Source organism: Gymnoscopelus microlampas (genome assembly GCF_963454915.1).
Source record: "Gymnoscopelus microlampas genome assembly, chromosome: 4".
Classification (NCBI taxonomy): Eukaryota; Metazoa; Chordata; class Actinopteri; order Myctophiformes; family Myctophidae; genus Gymnoscopelus; species Gymnoscopelus microlampas.
The window spans coordinates 34,801,230-34,818,374 of NC_139941.1; the positions used below are offsets into that span (position 1 = coordinate 34,801,230).

Consider the following 17,145-nt stretch of genomic DNA (forward strand, 5'->3'; position numbering starts at 1 on the left):
GCTGATGACGAAGCATACTGTACCTGGATGCCACTGAGTGAAGCCACGCCCATATATAGAAAGACACCATACAGCACTGGCATCGGGATGTACTAGAACAAAGGAATGGAAATCTAATCAAGATGATGATTTTTTTAAAGTGTCCTTAGGCTGATGAAGTGAAACCGTAACCTCTTAGACCACAATTGTAATAAGGACAAGTAACCTGTAATTTGGTATCTTGACAAAAATAATTGTCCCCTATTAGACTGCCAGGTCCACCCAGACTATGTCGAAGTGTCCCTGATCAAGACACGTAACTGCTCCCTGGGCCTGGGGGCTGTATTAAAGTGTCCACTGCTCCTAATAGTTATGATGAGTAAATGTAGAGGACAATATCTCCCTGTATGTGCTATTGTACAGTGAGAAAAATACTGCAAATGAGTGGGGACTAATAATAATAATTATTATTGCTATGTGTCCCTACCTGGAGTATGGGTGCCATGAAGATGGAGACTCCAGTCAGAACAAAAACCAAAATGCCTGTCATCCTCTGCTCTCTATGTATTGGAGAGAGAGAGAGAGAGAGAGAGAGAGAGAGAGACAACCCCAGCATATAGACAGAGAAGGGGAATGAATTGAAACATAATTCAATTGTAACAATTTCAAGTACATCAAATCTCTTGAGTTTAATTGTTGTCATAAAACTGTATTTTCAATGTAATTAAAATAAAACATGAGGTTGCTAAATTAGCCCTCATTTGGATATACTTCCATGTTGTGTTCTGTTGACTGACCTGACCCCAAGGAACTGGGGCGCCTCTCCAGGGGCGCTGGACTCGCTCTCCATCTTCAGAGAGTCGATGTGAGCGATGGAGATAACAGTGGCTGCTACGTACCAGGGCAAACCCATGAAGGAACAGACTGCCATCAGAACCCCCACCCAGAACAGATCCAGATGGTAACCACAGCCTTTCTGCTCAGGGAAAGATCAATATCAAACAGTTTGATTGGTATAAAAGAGACCTATTCATTGTGCTGAGTATATCTGTACTGTACTGTACTGTACTGTACTGTACTGTACTGTACTGTACTGTACTGTACTGTACTGTACTGTACTGTACATCACTGGGTCTATTTTGCATCAAACAATGCACCATATTAAAGACAACACATACTGTATGTCTAGCCACAATGTTTACACCCAAACTAGTAAAAACGTGAATGTGATAACTGTATTTTGTGAAAGGCACAATTATCTTTTTATTATTATATATTTTTTAAGGTAATGGCATTTATTAATGGTGTCTTTTATTAGATGTGCACATATTTTGTTAAAGCTGCAATCCGTAACTTTTATTTCCTATCCAGAATTTGAACCTATGCCTCCTGCTTGAGAGACCATGTCTATTGCTCATCAAGAGGCAATCCCAGCTTGAACATGGGAGATATTGCACTTATGAGCTTCAGGCAGTACTACCTGTTAACTAGAAGGCATCCTAGGGTCCACATTTGTCAATGGAAGGGTAGGGAGACCACCTCCAACCACTGCAGATGGGATAATTATATTGTATTAATATACTCTACCATGCAGATTGGTTAAAACAACTATTTAATTAATTAAAATGAGTTCCAGATTGCAGCTGTATTAGCAGTGGAAGCCCAGAAACTGAGGACCAATTTCATCACTGGCATAATTTCACATGAGTAGTCATAGCCTGGCTGTATGATTACCCCATTATTACAAAGAGAATTCTCCAGCAGCAATCTATTCTTATAGCTGGTTTGTGCTTCTTGGCATCCGGTGCTGTGTTGTGCATAATTGCAGTCTTTGTGAAGGTTGTGAAGAAGATCATGCACCAGTAGCATGACATGGAAACAATGCTAACGTGCCACAGTTACTTAAACTCTCCATTGAGAATTGGCTGAACACAGAAGTTAACCCCAACTGGTAATCTCTGGTGTTTTGTTTATCCTTTTGGCCAGTTTGATTAGAGATGAGCTCAGGTTTGTGGACAGCATGTCTAATTTGTGTACACCAAGGCAAAGAAAGTGCACACCAGCTCATATAAAATGTTGATCTTAGGTCAGCTTGGGACACAAGCTGTCCGTAGGCAAATGGCTTAATCATTATGTCATCAACACAGTATTACAGCCTTACCTTGAGTTTGTTCTCCTTTCGGTTGACAATGACAGCACTGATCTGCTGGTCCATGAAGATGAGGATGGTGACGAGGAGAGCAGGGACGAAACTAGCCACGTATACCCACCATGGGTTCTTACCAAATGGCATTATCAGCCAGCCGCGGCCCGGCCGAGTTGGCTATAAAGGGTACACAACAATAAATAACATTTTAAAATGGCTTAGTCAAATCACTCATCTGACTGGCTGATAGGTGTGGTATGATAACTATACCATGGCTAAGACGTCTGCCTTTATACAATTCTAAATTACTCCACAGCCATGAACAATACTAAAAGAACAATGGCGGATTGTCTGTAAACAATCTCTGTTTCACCTGTACAGTCCAACAGAAAGAGTTTCTGGTAACATTTTAGGCGAGAAATAGGCCATACAGTTGCTCAATATTGATTAATTTCACATTTACAATGGCAAGCTTAAACATTTGGAACTTCCATGTAGTTACAGGGGATAGCAACTATTTTCTTTTGAAATGTATTTTTGTATAGAAATTGTTAATGTATGAATTGGAATATGTCTTTGATTTTCATGTTGCCATGTTTGTTAAGTGTTTTATAAAATCAATAAAACTCTTGAGATCATTCTTTATCGTCATTATTGGTCAAGGCTTGCACAGCCGTGCAATGTTTTATTGCTTAGATAAACCTTTATAGATCACCGTTCCAAATGGTTTACAAGTGGCACTAAAAACAAGACATGATGGAAATATAGCAGTAAAATCTATAAACAAAAAAATGAAAAGCCAAAGTAAAAGCCAAAGAATCTCACACTCACAAACATTCTTACTACAGTACATAATAACAGAAAACGCTCAAACAATTTGTACTTTTCCAAAGGCTAGTAAGTAGTTTATTATGTCTGCGGTTGACAAAATTATAACAAATATTTAAAACTGAAGTGTACCCTTAATTCTGTGGGAACGATTAGTTTGGGAGTTGCTAGACCAACCAACATGTCCAGCCCCACAAATGTCATGATGGACATGAAGATAGAGAAGTCACTTATAAGTTTCCTGATCTGATCAGAGAGAGAGAGAGAGAGAGAGAGAGAGAGGAGGGAAAAAAACAATTAAAATGACAACCACCAAATGTCATTCTATTTCCTCCTCAGAATCAAAAGTGGAGCCAGAGTGTGTCAAATAGCCTCGGTGTGGAGTGATAGAGGGCTTATTTTCTCCCTGTCAGTTCATGTGACGAGACAGGATTCTGGTTATGTGAGCAGCCTGTAGTGTCAGATATTTGAGGAGACCTAAACAGTTATTGCTGAAGATCTGAGGAGGAACACTGTTCCAGAGTGGACAGTCCACTCCACTCCATGTTACAGGATCTGGATGTGGCTGCAGAGGTGTTAACCACATCACCACTAACAGAGCCATGGGGAAGGAACATTGTTGACTGGACAGGGGGTTTGACGATATATAGAACAAGAGAGGATGGACGCAAACAAGACTGGGATAGGAAGGGATGGAGAGTGATGCGAAAACATCTATCTACCTGTGAAAAACTGAAAAAGCACAACTTAATTTGTTGCATGCTCTCAGAATCAAATTATACAAATTAAAAGTTAAGAAAACAATAATATTATTATTATATAGATTATGCTGAATATAAAAACATTTTTTAATGGCTTATTTATGCAATATCTAACTATATAAATGGCGACCAACTTCCGCACCCTCGGTGTCCACACCCCACAGCTCTGTTATCGACTAAACAACGCACCGCCAGACCACATGTCGCCAACTGACTCGCCACGCCGGCCGCGCTGAATTTAGGCCTCGCGTAGGGGACATCTCACTGCTCAGTACACCTTTTCCACCGCGCAACATAATTAATTCTACTCACCAAATGTCGGACAAAACGGAAGGGGAGGCAGCTTCGTACCGTTTACCGTGCGCACGACCTCATCACCACAACAGCACGCAGCCGCTGCGGGGTTTTTTTCCTTTTTTTCCAAACTTTTTTTTTGGTCACCATTTTCTCCAGGCACCATTTCTGGTGTAACGTCGGGTGTTTCTTTTCACCAGCCAATCACCTTTCACGTTGCCACGTCCGTTGCCACGTCGCGCTGACGTACGCTAAACAAGCGCTGCCGTGCGCACAATGCAAACGAGCCCAAAGGCGCGCCAAAATCAGCCGACCATTGCTTAGACACAAAGTCAGACCTGGCAACGCAGCCTACGCCAATCATGTGTGAGAGATCTACAAGCTATGGGGCAGAGACGCCACCGTATCTTAGCAACAACTACAGCGCTCACTCTCATTGGTCGTGTCACGCTAAGAGCAGTCTCCAGACAATGGCATCGCAGACAGCTTGCTGTTACTGCTGTAGCCATCACAGGCAGTTGCAGCACGACGGACAGGGCGCTGTGATAGCTGCCATGTCGCTAACGCTAACCTGGTTGTCATGCCTGCAGCGGCTGTGCAATCACTTTGTCAACAATGCACGTTCGTGTGCTGAATGTCTATATTGCTGCTCAGTTCGTCCATTGCAGATGGTGTATGTTTGTGTGTGTCTTCTGGAGAACTATGTCGCTCCACAGCAACTACAGTAACTAACGTAATGGCAGGACCGCCCCCTGCAACGCATGTTAGGCTGCATTATGGTCATGTAGTAATTTCAGATAATTTCGCTCCGATTACAGCAGTGTTTATCAACCCTTTCACGCCGCCCCCCCCCCCCCCCCCCCCAAATACACGTACTTGATCTGGGACCCCCCCATTCTGTTTGACTCCGTTCCACAAGTAAATATTGTGAAAATAGCCGATCTACAAGCTCGAAACGCCTCACGTTCAGAGGCTTTGTAAGCTTGGAGATCGGCTATTTTCTACATGATTGCCTCTTTCTTACATTCTTTGCCAATGTGGCCCATGTTTTCATAGCATAGTTTATTGACTACTTCTGTTGCAGAAATGCCCATTTCCTTTACTTTCGGTTTTTTATTGTCTCCGCCAGGCCGAAAGGCATGGCGCAACACTATGTTTCACCCCCTGTCCGTCCGTCTGTGATAGCTAATCTCTCACATCGTTGACTTGATCGCAGCAAAATAACAGCCCGATGTGGAGAGTCAGTGAGAGCTGGATAAACGACGTAAAATGTGTCAAAAGGAGTCTGTACGGCTGTCGAAAAATGAACACATGACGTTGGTGGGAGAGCAGATATTGTGTCTTTTGGACAAACAGCAGCGTGGTGCTGATGTTTGTTGTGTGAAGCAGCTTAATGTCAGAGTGTTTGTGTTGGAGCGCCTCAGTGCGGCTGCAGAGTTCATGTGCAACCTCTTCCAGAGAGACACAGAGACACTAGAAACTCTGCTGGGGAAAAAAAACACTGCTGGGCATTGACTTTCCTATGGACATTGATCTACACACTGCAGGTATATCTGCTACACACACAACATCAAACTACACACTGCAGGTATGATGCAGCGTTTGCATTACAGCCAGCATGCCAGCGTAGTTCCCATATGGTTTCAAGGTGGGCTAAACCATATGGACCCCATGTCAGCAATGTCAGCGGCATCCACTTCAGTCCCAACTGCGATGCCCATGCAGGCTATAAGTAGCTTCTACCTGGCCCTTAGGTGGGCCCCAACTAGCCATGTTTATGTGGGACCAAGGCGGGTCCTAACTGGGTTTGCCCATGCAGGCTTTAACTGGGTTCTACCTGGGCCCTAGGTGTACCCTAACCAACCACAGTGCAGTGCCCATCGCTCCAATTGTTGTGACGTCAGGGCTCTCAATACTGCACATTGGTGGAGGAGGAGGGGCCGCAGGGCGACCGCACACATCGCTGAACCAATGGTAGCCCACGGATGTTTCCTCTGTGGATTTACAATCTGCCCCTCTATGCCACATATCATCCGCACTACAGGGTCGTCACTGACCGAGCCACGGCCCCACTGACCCTCATGACGCTACGCCACTTAAACGTGCGGCAGCATGCGCTGGGTTGCCAGGTTTGCACAGCCTGCGCCAGAAACAAGCAACCACCTTCATGAAAAAAAAAAAAACACCGAAATGGTCCGCAATGTTCCAGGGGTGTCCCCGCGCGTCCCAACACTCCACAGGGGGTCAGTGGACCATCAGGGGGTCCGCGGACCCCCTGTGGACCCCCTGAAACATAACAAATATTATTTCTTCAAATTTTTTCCTTTTTCAAAAACATTTTTCCACAGTTTCACTCCGGCGATTTGGGTCCCCCAATATACACACGGCTGGGCCCCGTGCGCGGCTGGGGTTGAGGGGGGCGTAGCCCCCCGAAACTCTAGTTACTTATAACACATTTGCAAAGTGCTGTTCGTTGAAAGGATCAGTCGGATTAGAAATTATTCAAAAGCCATATTGGACCATATGTTGTCCATTGATCAGCTCACCTTGGTGGGGAAGTAAGGGCTGAATTTAAACTTCTTGAGGGAGACAGTCATGGAGTATGTGCCAAAGAACAGGATGAAGGACATGAGAGCCAGGTCAGGGACATATTTGCAGGTCTTTCCCACCAGGGAGCCTCCATACTTCACACACTCCTTCTTACTCAGTTGGCTCCAGTCCAGTGCTGTAAAATCCAACTGGCAAGAGAGAGAACAAGGACACAGGACAGAGAACGGGAGGAGATAGGGGTACAAATAAAGGAGGTTTATATTCAAGAAGAAGAGTTATAAGAAGGTGAGAAAGAACTAGAAATACATAAATGTGAACAAAGGAGAGCAAATTAGCCTTCTTTTTCACATACTGTAATGTATCTCCACTGGCTATCTATAAACAAACAGTCTATTACCAGTGATATATGTTTAGCGCAGTGACAAACTAAAAGCCAGTAAAATCTATTATACACATTGAACTAAAATATGAATCTTTTATGACTCTTTGGAGCATAATGGTAGCTTACGGCAAATAATAAAAACAAGCACTTACCCCAAAGACAGCAGAGCTGTTATCTGGAACTGGAACTAAACCATTGAAGATCATTGAAGCCACTGTTTATACATTAGATTGAAGATAGAGACAGGAACAAAATAGAAAATGATGGGATAGAAAAGGGCAGTGAAAAACAAAACAGGAAAGAGAAATGGAAACAGACATTAGTTACATAATGAGAATTCAACAGCTGGACTCTGACACTACAAAAAGCACACTGAGTCCCATGCATAACAAGTAAGATATACTCACTCGGGGGGAAAAAGCAGTCAGTGTTTGTCGTGCGGTGAAAGCAAAAACAGAAGACAAATCAGTTACAGAACTCAATGTCATAATTTTTCTTCTGTTGAAACCAAAACATGCCATTTGAATGAACTGCATCTACAATTGATCTACATTCTATCTGACTAACTATCTGTCTGTCCATCTCTCTTTCTAGCTAGTCATCCACCCATCCATCCACCCATCCATCCATCCGTCAGACGAGGGTTGAACTCACGTGGGCTTGGGGCCAGGCATTCACACTTGTAGGCCGTGACATAGTCTGGCTTAAAGTCAGTGTTGATGGGGTAATACTTGAAGGAGCCCACCATCTTTTTGATGGCGTCGGAGATGAAGATGAAGGAGATGAGGCTGGAGAAGCCCTCCTCTGTGAATCGCGTCATGTACTTGATGACGTAGCTGGCGTCGCATGCCACCAAAATAAAGCACTGCAGGCAGGAGTGCATGCCGATCCACAATCGCAACTCCATGTAGTCGATGCTATTGTTCCTGGGTTAGAGGTCAGAAAGAGACTCAAGATATGATAAGGTAAGACAAGACAAGACACCATACACCGGAGGTAGGTTGATAGTGTTGGTAGTGCGATGACCACATAATCCGAACATCCCCTGTTTAGTTCTGGTTGGAGACCTGTGTTGCAGTTTCATGTCTCACTAAAGTATTATGTCTAATAAAAACAGCATGTATGATTAATCGGGTATGTAATTATCGGGTATGGTTAGGGTGCCATAAATATGCTCAGCAGACAGTACAGTAACTGATTGACTGTCCTCTCCATGGCTTCACTACATGGTTCATTTATGACATATTCAGTGTGTTCATAATACAATTTTGATGAGACCATTTAATATGTTCTAAAAATACGCGTACATTCTGGAAGGCAAACTCAATTAGTGGATTAAATGAATGGCACAAAACTGCCACTTTTTGGAGCTAATGCTCATTCATCAGAGTATAAACTACACTGAGGCAAGACAGACATACTGTACTGTAAGAATGCATTACATGAGTAGTTTGTTTGTCAGTTGTTACCATTCATTGTGCTTCATGCCATGGCAGCAGACCTTACTTCACAATGGGACAGTCTTGAACTTTTACCACATTATCCCTGACGTCCCTAATTTGGGCATGTTATTAAAGGCCAAACATTTTCAAAATATAATCTGATTCATTTGTGTGAAAATAGCGCACCTACAAGCTCACAAAACATCACAGGTTAAAGCGGATGTGTGTCATCTTTGGGTGGAGAGATGGATGTATGAGTGTGTGTGTGTGTGTGTGTGTGTGTGTGTGTGTGTGTGTGTGTGTGTGTGTGTGTGTGTGTGTGTGTGTGTGTGCGCGTGCGTGCGTGCGTGCGTGCGTGCGTGCGTGCGTGCGTGCGTGCGTGCGTGCGTGCGTAGTAGGTGGAACATGAATCGTTATCCCCAGCTCGACCCCTGCCTGTAAAATGAAATCATGACAAACTGTATTGTGAAAGTGACAAATAAGGTCACAGGCATTCAGCAGACCACTCTCATGAATGTCTGTGAAATAGAAGTGCTCCATAAAGCCCAGAGCAGACACAGACCGCCCCGGTCAGACCCAATGTGGCTGAAATAGAAGGCAATCTCTCCAGGTCACAGGTTGAGGCAGCCACAGAGTAAATCAAACACACTACACAATCCAGAGTGCTAATTTAAACTCTGAAAGTTGGATCCAAATTGGATCCATAGGTTGCGGACCATACTTATGTTCAGCTTGTCACTTCATGGCCCTATTACTTCGGGGTCATTTAATGACCTATACTTGTTGATTTGTGTCAGTCCACTTCTGGGGGCGGCAGCGGCTCACGGTAGAGCGGCCACTTTGGAATCGGAAGGTTCCTAGTTTGATCACTGGATCCCCCCCATAGGCGAGTGTCGAAGTGTCCTTGAGCAAGACACTGAAAACCTAACTGCTCGCCATGAGCTGGTTAGTGCCTTGCATGGTTTCCTCCGCCGTCGGTGTGCGAATGGGTGAATGTAATGTATATTGTAAAGCACTTTGGAGTTTTGATTTCTTTTGAAAAACAATGACGTCACCGCAGGGCATGGTCAAGGCCAAGGTTGCCAGGGTTACAGGGTATTTAACCTGTCCCTAATCAGGCGCAGGTGTTGCCAGTGGCAGAGGCAAACAGTTTTTGACTGTGATTCATGAAAGTCTCACCCACCTGGTGCACATACTGTAATTCATAATTCATACATAGCAATATTAAATATGCTGGTAAAGCGTGCATGCTAAGAATATCTGATGAGCAGAAGCATTCCAAAAAGAGCTTAGGCATTGGCTGTTTTTAATGTTTTACCTAACCTGAGCCCATTATTAATGAAATAGTTGGACTGGGCTCTCATATTTATAACACTGAACATCATTTGTATTTTGTTTAATTCCCCCACAATTAGATATGTAAGATATATGTTTACTGGTGCCTGATAGAGCAGTCAATTAGTGACCATATCTTATTATTATACACCATATGAGTCATAAGGACCCAAGTTCAAACACATCATCTCTTACACGTCTTCCCTCTCTGGGTTTCCTGTCTCTACACTCTGCTCTCTAAATAAAGCATAAAATGTCCCCAAAAAACTATGCAGTATTGCAGCATTTTCAAACGATGACTTCCCTACAACAACAGTGATTTGTTGATGTTTCTGCCACATACATACATACAGTAATGCACAGTTAGCTACTGTATAGGTGCAGGATGAAAGTGAAGATTGAAGGAAATGGATATCCGCACCAGCTAATACAGCTTCCAATACTCCCATTGACTAGCAACATTTCAACCCAACAGCATGTTCATCAGGCAGATGCCTGTTGGGTTGAAATGTTGCTATATAAATAAAGTATTGAGAGCTGTATGTGGATATCCGTTTAATTCAATCTGTCATATCCATTTCCCACACGACACCATAACAAACAGAGCATCCACCGGCAGTTAGCTGCTATTCCAACTGTTCTGTGTACAGCTGTGGGTTATTGTGTCTCAGGGGCTCATGAGGCTCACTTGCTGAATTCGTAGAGCAGCTTTTCAAAGATGAGGATGGGTCCTGTGGAGCTGAGGATGATGAGGGGCTGACCGCCAAACACACAGAACACTGTCCCTGCCAGAGCAGTACCCAGGAAACTCTCCATCACACCCTGAGAGAGAGAGAGAGAAAGGGGGGGACATGAGCTGTTATGGAAAAGGATTCTGTGGAATGGAAAGACAGACAGACAGACAGACAGGCAGACAGACAGACAGGCAGACAGACAGACAGACAGACAGACAGACAGACAGACAGACAGACAGACAGACAGACAGACAGACAGATGATGATGATGATGATGATGATGATAGAGAACTTCTGGGAACTCAGATTAATGATAGACAGACAGAAGTGGGCGGTGTGTGTGAATGCATTAACGGAAGTGCAGTATCCAAGTTGACAACATGTGATCAATCAAAGACCTCACCACTTAAGTGATTCCCTTCTGTATTTGTGCATGTATGTGTGTGTGTGTGTGTGTGTGTGTGTGTGTGTGTGTGTGTGTGTGTGTGTGTGTGTGTGTGTGTGTGTGTGTGTGTGTGTGTGTGTGTGTGTGTGTGTGTGTGTGTGTGTGTGTGTGTGGTACAGTAGGTGGAACATGAATCGCTATGCCCAGCTTGACCCCTGCCTGTAAATCATGGCAAACTGTATTGTGTGACAAGTTTGAAAGTTTGAGTGCACATGCGTGTGCGAGTATTTGCAGTACATGGGGCTGCCTGATTTTCAAAATGGACCTAACCTAACATGAACCAAAGTGCAGTGTGCAGGTGCATGAAGCCAGCTGCAGTTGAAAATGTGCTCCTTCACCTGATAGTTGTCAGTAGCGTCTCCCAGCAGGCCTCCAAAGGTGATGGCATTGGTGATGCAGCCCAGGTAGATGAACAGAACAGCAGAGATGGACTGGATGTGAAAACCTTCGTAGATATCACTGAGAAACCATGGCGCCTTCCTCTTAATGTCCAGCCACAGACCACCACAGAACCTGTTTCACGCACGCACGCACGCACGCACGCACGCACGCACGCACGCACGCACGCACGCACGCACGCACGCACGCACGCACGCACGCACGCACACACACACACACACACACACACACACACACACACACACACACACACACACACACACACACACACACACAGGACCGTGCACAAATCATGATTGTTTTGATCAACCCTTGGCCTGTGCACTGGCTCATCTAAATGTAGCAGAATGGTTTAAAAAATAATCAAAAAGTCACTTTGTTTAAAACAGTTTGTGGGCAATCAAAACTCCAGTCAACTAAAAATTCATAGATTCCAGCCAAATAATTATTCAGTTCTTAGAGCCTGATTTGTTTCTCCATTTCAGTCACCTCCAAACCAAGGTGAAATAACATTTAAAAATGCCCCTTTCATATATTTCCCTTGAGTCTCCCTGCAAGGCCAGATAAAGAGAGACAACACATTTGGTGGTGTTCCATTGATTGCACTGTGCCAAGCAATTAATCAAACACAAATAAAACTGCTTCATACGATTGGCAATTAGATTTAAAATGACTCTTTGACATTCACAGCAAAGATTTACAGGCATCGGCTGGGTGAAGTTTAGGAGTTTGGCCAAATGTAGGTTTGGAGACTGGTCATACAGGTCAGACACAGATCTCACCTTTTGGTAAACATAGCTGAAATCAAAGTTGAAGTAAATTTCCTATTTTGCCAGCATAAATCACAGACACAAATGTCCTCTCCACTGCCAAGTACAGATGGGTTCGGACATCGGAGCCTAAATCGCCAGTGTTTTTGAGCCTATACCTCCCAGTGAATGCCAACTCCTCTCCCAGTTCATGAGGTACAGGCATCTCCTCATCTCCATCTCCTGCTCCTCCAGCTGCACCGTTCATTAGGCCCTGCTCATTTACAGAGTACACAGACTTCCTGTGGAGAGAGATACAGGGATATATGAATGCAGTTTAGTCTTTTGTTTTTCTTTGGCTAAAGGTTCAAACTTGCTACGACATGTTGCAGTTGTTTTAAGAGTTATGACTTCTGAAGATATAAATTAAATATGTCTGAGTGGGAAGAACGTTTTTTTGGCAAGTTATTTCCCTTTATACCTGTATTAAACAGCACCTAATTAAAACAATTATGAAGTAAAAAGAATAAAATGTACTGAATGAAATGAACTTGAACACACTACATATTATGCAGGAGAAACAGAAGGCTTTCTACAAATGGGTTTTGGGTGAATTACTGCATCAGCTGAAGATTTTTCATACCTTTTGTCAGCTGAGGGGACCTTCTTTGGAGGCTCGATGCGGATTTTGGGATCCCATTCTCCTGGTGGAAGCACGATCACCTCGTCCAAAAACTCATCAATTCCCGCGATCAGATCCTCACGATCTCTGGCCTTATATGCTACATCACTGAAGAGCTGGAGATTGATAGAGAAGTAGCCGAGAGAGAGAGAAGCATTATTGGAGGGTAATGTGTGTGTAGGAGGGGTGTAAGAGAGAGCATCAATCGAGGGACAGGAAGGAATCAGTGCAATCAAAAAGATCTGCAAAAAGCCCATACATAGTAAAAATCACCAGTGACTTTTTGAGTACAGACTGTACAGGGGTTGTCCATTACTTTGTTCGAAAGACACAGTTAATACATTCAGCGTGACAGATACCAAATGCCTGCCAGGTTCTCTAAAAGACCTTATGAGTTATAGATTCCTTTGTGTGATAAATATTGAAGTCTTGACATGAGGCTCGGAATTCTAAGTGGCTCCTCTGCCAGAGATAAGCAGCAGCAATTGTGACTGTGACAGGAGCGAAACAGGATGCAGGACAGTGTGATGAATCAGCCTGAAACTAGGTAATCTGCCAGTTTTGCGGTGATATGTGTCTAGAAGCCCTGAGGGGATTATTATCTCACTTTCACACAAGAGAAGCTGTGTGGAATTCTCGGCCCCATGACAAGATCTTACCCTGGACCCCTAATATTCTTCCACTATAAACTTTGATGCACGGCCTGGACGGCTGGCGTAACGGTCCGGGCACCTAGGCTGCTGATGCAGCCTGACAGCATGTTGCGGGTTTGAATCCCGATACCGACAAACCTTTTGCTGCGTGTCACCCCATCTCTCCCTCCCCATTTCCTGTCAGACTACTGTATACTATCTAATATACAGTGCTGAAAGGCAGAAAAAGCCCCCTCCAAAAAAATACTTGTTGTACGTCAAATCACCAATTATCAATGTTCCCCTATTTTTGCAGTAAGTTTAGTTAATTTCTTCAGAACGTTCACCGCCATTATGAACTGCACAGAATAGGGTCATGTGGTTAAGCCCTGAGCCCGATGTGGCATGATGACAGGCCTAAATTGTCATGCCCAAAATTAGGATGCCAGGTTAAAAGTGTTTAAACACGCAATATAATTGCATGAAATATTTGATGGTCCTAAGCATAAGCAGGTTCACCTTTCTTCAACATCAGTGCATTGACATATTTCTCATTTGTTTAGCATATTCCATAATTATTTATTTGTCTGAGACAAAACCTGTGTTTAAAATTGTTTTTTTTAAATAATCATGATACCACTGTGACACTAACCCTCACCCTAACCCTAAATTGCAGCACCAGTTAAATACTACTAGCCTACTTGGAAGATGCTGTCTACTATAATATAAATGATAAATACATAGATAAATGAAAATAACTTTTAAAATATATATTTATGTATTATTTTCTACATTCATCTGCATTGGCTGGATACGAGCATGCTACCATGCTTAGCTCGTTTCTTGTGGGATCCAGTACTACTAGGTAACTTTAATGTTTCAAGGTAACAAGTCAAGATATTATGGAAAAATAACAGTATCTGTCAATCATAAACAGAGAAAGCTGGGTGTCAGTCTAAATATTTACAATTTTGTTTTATTTCTTGATCTATCATACCTTCCTGCCTGACTCTATCTGTTCTTCTATTTTTATTTTGTCCAATTTTGAGAATGCTGGCTTTCTACCGTTTTGAACAAAGTTAAGTCTTTGCATAGTCTGAACCACTACAGCCTGTCAGTCATGCATACATGCATGATTGACATTGACAGGCAGGTCAGTCAACACATTTCAAGTTCAAGTTCATGGAGCCTCCCTGATTAGTTGAGGGATACTAGGAGCAGCAAGATTCGGAAGGCACAAATACAGAGGCATGGTACAATACAGAGGCAATGATGCTACTACTATGCTACTTTTAATCTTGTTTTTTGGTAATCATACTCTAATTATTGATTGCAGTGCAATCATGTCATACGTCTTCAATGCAGGGTAAGTGATATGTCTTGGGTAAAAACAAAAGGTTTTTGTAAAAAGGTTAAAGCACTATATTCTAGTATTCATTGATATAGAGTGTTTGTTCCATCTCTTTAATAAACAGAAGGAAAACAATGCTGCTCATTTCTGCTCATTTCTTTATGCCATTACTTCCAATTTTACTTGTTTATCCTGTATCCTGTATGAATTTTCCTGATTGGATAACATTTGTATCCCGACCTGAAAATTCATTTTCTGTTTACTAAAGAGCTGGAGAGACGGAGAGATCCCTGTTACTGAAAAAACACTCTAGTCTATATCAATGATCACTATCAGAATATAGAGCTATTTAAAACTTATTTTAACAAAAAAAAATCACTTACACTCCCTTTAAGAGGAACACTTCAAGAAAAAAAAAGATATGAAAGAAGAAGAAGAAGATAAGGATGGCCACTTACATCATCGACCATGAGGGTTGCGATGGCTCGTCCAATCTCATTATAAGACTTAGCTTTTCCCTGGGGGCCCAGTAGGACAAACAGGAACCTGACACATCAGAGAACAAAACAAAGGTCAAGTACGTGTGTCTGTGAAAATGACCTCATTAGACGGAGGCGACAGACAGATAATAGTCAGGGCAGACACATAATAATAATGAGGCCGTACCTTGTGGGCACAGCGACCTCGGTCAGGCCTCCTAGCGTAGTGGCTTGAGAGAGACGCACAAATGCTACAAAGGGCTTATCCAGGAAATCCACTTCACCCACCAGCACGTTTGAGGCCTCGGCATCTCTGGGTATCTTTTTCATGAACTTGTTCTTAAGCTGCAACGAGAGAGCGGCGAGACACAAAGTTATGTGATCATGTCCAAATGTTCAAATGCATCTCACCTTTCTCCCCGACTAAGTAAATGATCGTGTTCTGGCAGGCGAGTTAGCTAAACCATGATTGAACATTGAAGTTCAGCTGTTTTCCGAACAATCTGCGACTGTCCTGGACTGGTCTGTGAGAATATCATGTGATGGTCAATTCACCATCACCATCTTATATGGGAGAGTTCTGCTGGATAGTAAACCAGCGTAGGTCCCAGACCATCGAAACGTAAACAGTCAAAACAAGGTGTAAACTGGAACTAACAGCCAGGACTACACTTACTAAGCATGTTTATAGAACACAAGCAAAAAATGCGGCAGGTTTGCAATGGTTATTGCATGGGTGAAATAGTCTCTCTCACTCCCTCTCTCTCTCCCTCCCCTGATCACTCTTCATCCTCCTCTCCCCCTCTCTCTCTTGCTGATCAAGCTCTCCCCCCAACTAGCCTGACCTGTGTGACACATGGATGTGGTGTAAATTGGACAACGGTACAATAGCGCTCAATATCAATGAACGCTCAGTGTCGATATCCACAGCCTGTATCAGCTGCTACATGTGAGGTGGCATGCAGGCACACGGACGGGACAGTGACACGTTTCCCCGATGCCGGTTTCATATTGATCCATACAAAGTGTCATGTGTGTAGGAACCCCACACAGATGAACTCATAGTAAAATCCTTAACCCTGAGAGTGTGCAAATGTGAAAACTCTCAGAGTTAGAAATGGATAAATGAACACTGAGGAAACCTAAATTACAGAACCAGTTAAATACTACTAGCCTACTTGGAAGATGCCCGGGATGGATAAATGTACACTTAGGATTTTACTTTGCAGGTAGAAAAGCACACACATTCAAAAATATTTAAAACCATGTGTAGTGCAGAAGCGAACAACAGTGAAAGCATATTCCAGTGTGCGGACTATATTCTTTCACACACAGAAAGGGACAAATACAGTAAAAGGTATATACACATGCACATACATACTCACTCACACACAGACAAAATTAATCATACACACACACTTCAAAATAATTGCTTGTCAATTGTTAAGTGACCTGGAGAAGGCATATAATTACATCCTTACAATCCCCAGCCTCTGAACCAATCACAGGTATTTTCGAGAGATGCTTGTTCTGGCAGACTACTGTCCCTTTCATTTAATTAAACCATTTACACAGCGTCCTCCAAATCAAATCCCCATTCACGCGAAACCCGCTTATTTTTGCACGCTGCCTCTCACAATCATTCTGGCAATACATTTAAGCGTGACCTGTTCCAACACAAACCTTATCTGTCTCGTTTTGTGGCTTTGTAATCCCAGATAACAAGGGCATGTCCTTACATTTCCACAGCTCCTAATGGCACTGTATTGAACCCTCCCTACAAATGAGAGAATTATGTAGCTACATGCCGCTTCCATCACTGTCTGTAACCTATTCTACAATGAGATATTGATGAGTGCTGGCAAAAAAAAGAGATAAAAACCCTGCTTCTCGCTGCTTCATTGGACAACAAATGCAATACAGCACAATCCCTTGGTGAGAGGTTATCTTGCCAATA

The 17,145-nt window shown here is 43.1% G+C and overlaps 1 protein-coding gene across 1 annotated transcript in view; it reads right to left on the minus strand.

Annotated features, from left to right (window-relative positions):
• Positions 1 to 17,145, minus strand: part of slc4a5a (solute carrier family 4 member 5a) — a gene marked incomplete at its 3' end in the record, with an annotated part of 28,168 nt that overhangs the window by 4,835 nt on the left and 6,188 nt on the right. The window contains exons 6-19 of the mRNA XM_084055700.1: positions 15,376 to 15,533; positions 15,168 to 15,255; positions 12,688 to 12,842; positions 12,224 to 12,346; positions 11,235 to 11,409; positions 10,406 to 10,539; positions 7,595 to 7,866; positions 7,093 to 7,154; positions 6,555 to 6,746; positions 3,086 to 3,199; positions 2,141 to 2,302; positions 777 to 955; positions 467 to 539; positions 24 to 92 (exon numbers count right to left, since the gene is read on the minus strand). Coding sequence (XP_083911826.1) covers positions 24 to 92; positions 467 to 539; positions 777 to 955; positions 2,141 to 2,302; positions 3,086 to 3,199; positions 6,555 to 6,746; positions 7,093 to 7,154; positions 7,595 to 7,866; positions 10,406 to 10,539; positions 11,235 to 11,409; positions 12,224 to 12,346; positions 12,688 to 12,842; positions 15,168 to 15,255; positions 15,376 to 15,533 — 1,956 coding nt within the window. The remainder of the gene's footprint in view (positions 1 to 23; positions 93 to 466; positions 540 to 776; positions 956 to 2,140; positions 2,303 to 3,085; positions 3,200 to 6,554; positions 6,747 to 7,092; positions 7,155 to 7,594; positions 7,867 to 10,405; positions 10,540 to 11,234; positions 11,410 to 12,223; positions 12,347 to 12,687; positions 12,843 to 15,167; positions 15,256 to 15,375; positions 15,534 to 17,145) is intronic.